Source organism: Otolemur garnettii, unplaced genomic scaffold, assembly GCF_000181295.1.
Source record: "Otolemur garnettii isolate 467f Iridium unplaced genomic scaffold, OtoGar3 scaffold00023, whole genome shotgun sequence".
Taxonomy (NCBI): domain Eukaryota; kingdom Metazoa; phylum Chordata; class Mammalia; order Primates; family Galagidae; genus Otolemur; species Otolemur garnettii.
In genome coordinates, this window is record NW_003852418.1 from 21,902,117 (window position 1) to 21,908,586 (window position 6,470).

Sequence of the window (6,470 nt, forward strand, 5' to 3'; positions counted from 1 at the left end):
CCCACTCACCGACGGACACTCAACAGGCCCTCTCGTCCCCTCTGGGGTCCACTCTGTGTTGTGTCACACTGTGGCTGAGGCGCCCCCTGGGCAGATGGAGGCTGAGAGACTGGACACGCTGCCTCAGGTGCTGTCTGGGGCCGTGAAAGGCAATTTTGTTTGCGGCACGAAGTACACAGGCTGTTTGTTCCGGGGATTTCGCAGCTTCTGTGAAATCCCATCTGTGGTCGGGAGCAGGGATCTGAGAGGTGCTCAGCTCCAACGCCACAGTAGGCAGAGGCTCTGGAGGACAGCGACGAGAATGGGTCCTGTCAGATGCCTTGTGGCCATCAGAGAGCATGGTGGGTCCCGTTTGTGTCTTGGGGTTTGCGGCCAAATATCCAGGCCCGCCAATGCCTCATTAGGACAGCAAGTGCCTTCCACGCAGACTAGGGGAACTGGCTTCACGTCAGGGCAAATCAGGGGGTCCCAGGAGAGCAACCAACTGTGGGCTCATCGGTTTAGACAAAATAGGGCTGGCAGGCACAAGTCTGCCTGGGAAATGGCCCCTGTGTTCTCCAAACAGCCGAGCCTTCCCCGTGATCCCTTCAGCCAGGCTCTCACTCCCATCCCCGGCAGTGGCCAGTGCCTTGTGGGCGACAGAGGCCATTGGCAGGCCCACACGGAGCCACCCTGGGTTCTGGCTGAGCCTTCCAGATACACAGGCTGGAGCCACAGAGGCAGCCTCTGTGGGAGGTGAGGCAGGAGATGCTCCCAGGATGGTGGATGCAGCCTCAAAGGAACTGATGAAGCAGACAAGACCAAGCACATTAATCAGAGACCCTCCACCCATACCTCGCTGTGCCCCCCTCCATGGTAACTGCGAGAATAATTCCAGCGGTGGCTAAAGCAGCTCTCACTAGGGACACGAGTGGTTGCTCTGTGTATTCAGGCTGGAAAAAGCCAGCGCAAGTCACTTTCCACTGCAAGGAAAACGCTTGAATCAAAAGTGACTGTGCCAATTAGATGAGCCTTTCTGTGTTCACAGCAGCATGGATTTTGTGCCTTTGGGGTTAAATTTGCAAATATGTAATAATTTCCTAATTTTTATGAAACAGACTTTTGTTGGCTATTGGAACACAGAGTCCAGGGTTATGAGTTCAAAGAGGTAATTGTTGGAGAAATGATTTAATACATCTCAAATCCCTGTATTTCCATCTCTTCAAATGGGATGCCAAAACCGATTAAAGACTAAAAACATATCACAGACAAATTCACATTATAAAATTGCTGTAATCATTCTCTGGTGGATTAACCAGGGCTTAGGAGCCTCTGCTCCGTAGTTCCGACAGGAGGTCTTTCAGGGAGCCAATGGTGAAGCCAGAGTAGCTTTGGGTTTGGAATGACGGTTTGTGCATTTCACCCATCTTTTTAGGAAAACAATATTTGTCCTTACAGCCCCGCCTCTTCAATTAGTGTGTCCAGCCTGCAAGGGAAACAGACATGAATATTTGGCAAAGTGAAGGTCTATATTCGGGACCTATGAGCTTAACTATAAGGTGAAATAAAGTCCCCCATGAATCTAGTGACATCTGCATAAGTGAAATAAAAAATTTCTTCTTTGGGATGAAATTAAAAACAAAATGAACTGCTGGATGCTGCGTGTGGGATACCAGATGTCAATGAGCTGGGCTGGGCAGTGTTCTGCCCTCAGGGGTGAATACCCATTACCTGTTCCTGTGAACAAATTTCTTAACTGGGAGAAAACAAAGATCTTTGTCAAGTACCTTGGGCCCCACTAGAACTGAGGGCTGGGACCACAGGGCCTTGCTGGGTAGGTGGAAAAATCCTTTCAGCCAGTTCGAGTTTGTGCGGGCGACACACCCTGAGGGCTACCCTGTCTTAGCCATGCCGATGAACTACAGGGCATTGAGATGCATAAAGCACAGAGAAACACGTCTGCTGTCTGCTTGATTCCACAAAGGAAGAGCGGGGAGGTCATGCTCCCTAACTGACACAGTATTAGTGACCAAGACGGGACCGGGACCTGGGCCACACAGCTGGCCTCTCCTGATGCCAACCTGAGCAAAAGCCAGACCCGTCTCTACAAAAAATAGGAAAATTAACTGGCACGGTGGCACGCACCTGCAGTCACAGCTACCAGAGAGGCTGAGACAGGAGCATCTCTCCTGCAGAGCCACTCGGCTTAGACAAGCCTGCCCCAGTCCCTATAAGCGGGGATTCACCAAGGAACACCTTTCCAGAGGAGCCAGCAGAGCCAAGACCTCTGCTTCTCTGGTTAATGCAGGAGGAAAGAGGCAGTAACCCTCAGTGGACATGGAGAAAAAGCAGGACCCAGGGTCATCACCGTGCTGGGACACTTTTAAGGGTTCAGTCTGTAAACTGCTGTATCCTGGCAGCTCCCTGGCTTGGGTGTGGTTGCCCATGAGAGGTTGGATGGGTGTGTGGAGCCAGTAACCCCATGGACATTGCCACCACCTCTCGGTGGAAAGTGGACAGTGGCTCCTCTTGCTGCCTGCCCAGCCTGAGCCTCAGCCGGCACTTGGAACAAAGACACAGGGAATCAGGATTGTAAGAAAAACCAGGACGGGTAGTTCCTGTTTGTCTAGCTTCAGACCAGATTCCAAGCCAGTGGACATTCCCTGGTCGTTATTAAACAAAGGGCCCTTCGTCTGGGACCAGCACAGCCCAGAGCAGCAACATCCACACGGTGCCCTGAGCCACATGTGGCCACGGAACACACAAAACATGGCCAGTCTGAACTGAGACAGGCTCCAAGTGTGAGATAGAAGTGGTTTTTTTTGAAGACTTAGTATTCCCCAAAGTAAAGTAAAACATTTCATTAATAATTCAAAATGCTAGGCTGGGCATGGTGGCTCGTGCCTGTGATCCCACCACTCTGGGGCCTTAGGCAGGAAGATAGCATGAGCACAGGAGTTAGAGACCAGCCTGAGCAAGAGTGAGACCCCGTCTCTACAAGAAATAGAAAAATTAGCTGGTGCCGATAATCCCAGCTACTTGGGAGGCTGAGGCAGGAGGATCTCTTGAGCCCAGAAGTGTGAGGTTGCAGTGAGCTACGATGACACCACTGCACTGTATCCTGGGCAACAGAGCAAGACACTGCCTCAAAAACAAACAAAAATAATAATTTAAAATATTAATTACATGTTGAAATGATAATATTTTGGGTATGATAAAACTTATCAGTAAAATTAACTTCATCTGCTTCTATTTACTTTTTTCATGTGGCCACTAGAAAATGTAAGATTCTGTACAGGCCTGGCATTCTGTCCCGACAGGAGGATGCTGGTTCAAAAGGGTGGTGTGAAAAATCTCAGTTCTGGGGATACTGCCTTACAGCCCCCCTTGCTGCCCACACCCCCCAGATATATACCCTTACCTATAAAGAATCTAAAAACAGGGTGATGCCTGCGGTTCAAGGAATAGGGCGCTGGCCCCATATACTGGAGGTGGCAGGTTCAAACCCAGCCCCCACCAAAAACTGAAAAAAAAAAAAAAAAGAATCTAAAAACAAGTTTCTTGGGTGGCGCCTATGGCTTAGTGAGTAGGGCACCAGCCCCATATACCAAGGGTGGTGGGTTTGAACCCAGATCTGGCCAAAACTGCAACCAAAAAATAGTCAGGTGATGTGGTGGGCACCTGTAGTCTCGGTTACTCGGGAGGCTGAGGCAAGGGAATCGCCTAAGCCCAAGAGCTGGAGGTTGCTGTGAGCAGTGATGCCATAGCACTCTACCCAGGGCGACAAAGTAAGACTCTGTCTCTAAAAAAAAAACAAACAAGTTTCTTAAGACGATCAATTCAAACCTGAGTTATAAGCAACACTCTTTCCTATTTAATTCTTCCCCCACCTGCAGGAGCACTGGCTCTTGGGGTGCACGGGTGGTGATGAAGTTCTTTCCAAGTAACTCTCAGAAGCCTGGACACACCTACAGAAGCACAGCCTAGAACTCCTCCCCACCAGGTGTTTCCAGAGAGCCTGTGCTGGTTACATTTTGGTGTTTGCCAGAGGTGGGCACCCAGGCAGAGGAGGGGAGTTCACTGTACAAACTTGAGAGCAGAGAGTGCTGGGAGAGGGCAGGCTGACGGAACTGCCTGATGTCACTCTGAAATCCTCTATTCCACCCCAGAGAAAGACATGCAAATATTGTGGAGAACAGTAGAGAAACAGCTTTGCAATTTAAAAAATGTTTAACTTGAACTTTAAGGAAAAACTCTAAGCTATTGAGATAATTTTTGATTAGTGAAATGGTTCTTTTTAAAAATTGGTTTTCATCAAAGAGGGGAAGAGAGATTTTTTTTCCCTTCACCCTTTTCTTAAGATTTCATATACTTGGTAATAAGTGGTTGGTGATAGTCAGAACATTTCAGAGACACTTCAGACTCTGGTTTAGAAGCAGGTGGCCAAAAGTGACTGACATAATTATTTGAAATTCAAAATTAGGATGAATTCAGTCATAAAAGAACACTAATTTGATATTAATTAAATTCATTTAAAATCAATGTTATTTTTTTAAAAGATAAGTTGAAATCAAATACGTTATTCTGAATATAAAGGATTACCAAATGTCTCTGGTTTGAGTCAGAATAAGCAAGTTGACCTAAGTTCACTTTGAAATGACCCCAGAAGTAAAAGGACATTTCAGTTTCCAGTTTTCCTTCGCTACTTTATCTAAAACGGATTTGAACAACGGTCTCCAGCGCTCCGCTTTCTGAACGTGCAAAACTGTTACGCTAATCTGTCAGGGGGGAAAGACAATGAAGAAATAAAAATGGAAATTAGCAGAAACCAATATTAAGCACGTCTTTATGAGTAAGACTTAATCACACAGTTCATTTTGCAAATACAAAAGGACCTTTGAAATGTGTTAATTAAAGCCACAGCTGTGGACAAGTCGCTTTGCAGGGCGGCCTTCTGTCCGCCAGCACCAGCGGCAGACGCCAGTGGAGACCCGGTTAGTCCGGCCGGGCCGCTGGACGCAAACCGGCGGACACGCGTTCCCTGGGGTTGCCCTAGGCACCGCGGATCCTGGATGACCGCAGAATTTGAGCTGCGCAGCGGCACGAAGGACGCAGACCCCAGATCAGTCCACACCCGGCGGGGGCACGAGGGCCTCAGCGGCGTACTCACCGGAGCCGGGCCTCCCCCTCAGAAACGTGTCCGGGTTGGTGGGGAGGTTTTTCTGGCCATCAAGGCTGGACTGGGGCCCTCCCTCCGAAGTCAAGTGAGGGCGTGGGCTGTGAGGACACCTCCACCAGGCTCTGGGGCAGAGGGCACACGTAGCCGTCTTCATCCCACCCTGCTCCCCCGCGTGGCCATTCCGGGCCGGGGTAATGGTGGCGGAGGAGTCCGGGTGTAAATCCCTCAGACTCCCAGGCAGCAGACGCTGGCGTCCACTTCCCGCACCTCCAGTCGGGCAAGAAAATAAAAAGAACAAACTCGGACTTGGCAAAGGCCAAAAAGATCTTTGCCCTTGTCTTCCTGAGCGGGCAGCCCAGCAATTTTGCAAGCGACCATTGCCGGGTTGGTTGGCGTGCAAAGGGACATGGGATCGCTGGAGTCTCGGAGCTGGCCGAGTGTGAGGTTGCAGGGCTACGCGAGTGCTCAGGAACACGCCCAGCCAGACCCCTGACCTGCATTTCAGCCAGAGGGACAGACTGGGACCCGAGGTCGAGCCCCAATACGGGGATCGTCACCGCGGGCCAAGACGACTACCCTGTCTCCGTCATCTCCGCGCCCCGGACCGGCTCAAGATAGGACTGCTCCTCTGGGGTTGCGTCAGTGAGCGCCTTCGCTGCGGCCCTGGGGCTCTGCCGTGGTCTTCTAGGGGGTGGGCGGCAGTGCCCGAAGGAATGCGATGGGTTTCCACCCGACCCCTAGCCCCTTATACGTGACGACCCCAGGCAGCGCACAGGGGACGTCGGGAGAGCAGATTCCAGCGTTCCACTCTGGGCGCAACCCGTGCCGGACCGGCTTTGCGCTTCCCGCAGTTAGCTCCAAACCGTTCACGGCCCAGGGCTGGAAGCGAGGTCGGGTCGCCACCTCTCCAGGGCCCGTCCAGGCTTCTCTTGTCGGGGCAAGGTGATAACGGTTATCCCGGCTGGACGCAACAGAAGGACGCGTGCGGAAGGAGGGGATGAGCTGGCGGAGTCACGGCTTCTCGCCACAGTGTTTGCAAAGAGACGAGGGCGTTCCAGAGAAGGCGGTGCACTTGTCCGGGCAGGGCCCCAGCGCGGTGCCCGCCGAGAAGGGGCACACGGGGGTCTGCCCGAAGGGCGTCAAGGGCGCGGCGGCCACGGGCGCGGCCAGACCCTGGCCTTGGTTGAGGTAGGCCACCAGGCGCCGCATCTCATCCAGAGCCTGCGCCTGCATGAGAATGTAGTTCTTGGCGAGCAGCAGCGTGGCGATCTTGGAGAGCTTGCGCACCGACGGGCTGTGCGCGTAGGGGATG

At 51.8% G+C, this 6,470-nt stretch overlaps 1 protein-coding gene and 1 long non-coding RNA gene across 2 annotated transcripts in view; both read right to left on the bottom strand.

Moving 5' to 3' along the window:
- Positions 1 to 1,148: 1,148 nt before the first annotated feature.
- LOC111724456 lies at positions 1,149 to 5,499 on the bottom strand. The gene is made up of 2 exons (XR_002772758.1): positions 5,150 to 5,499; positions 1,149 to 1,465 (listed from the first exon to the last, which is right to left on the bottom strand). It is a non-coding gene; the product is annotated as an uncharacterized LOC111724456 (long non-coding RNA).
- A 670-nt stretch (positions 5,500 to 6,169) lies between these two features.
- BHLHE23 (basic helix-loop-helix family member e23) overlaps positions 6,170 to 6,470 on the bottom strand; it is a 735-nt gene continuing 434 nt past the window's right edge. Inside the window, exon 2 of the mRNA XM_023511994.1 lies at positions 6,170 to 6,465. Within this exon, the coding sequence (XP_023367762.1) occupies positions 6,170 to 6,465 (296 nt within the window). The remainder of the gene's footprint in view (positions 6,466 to 6,470) is intronic.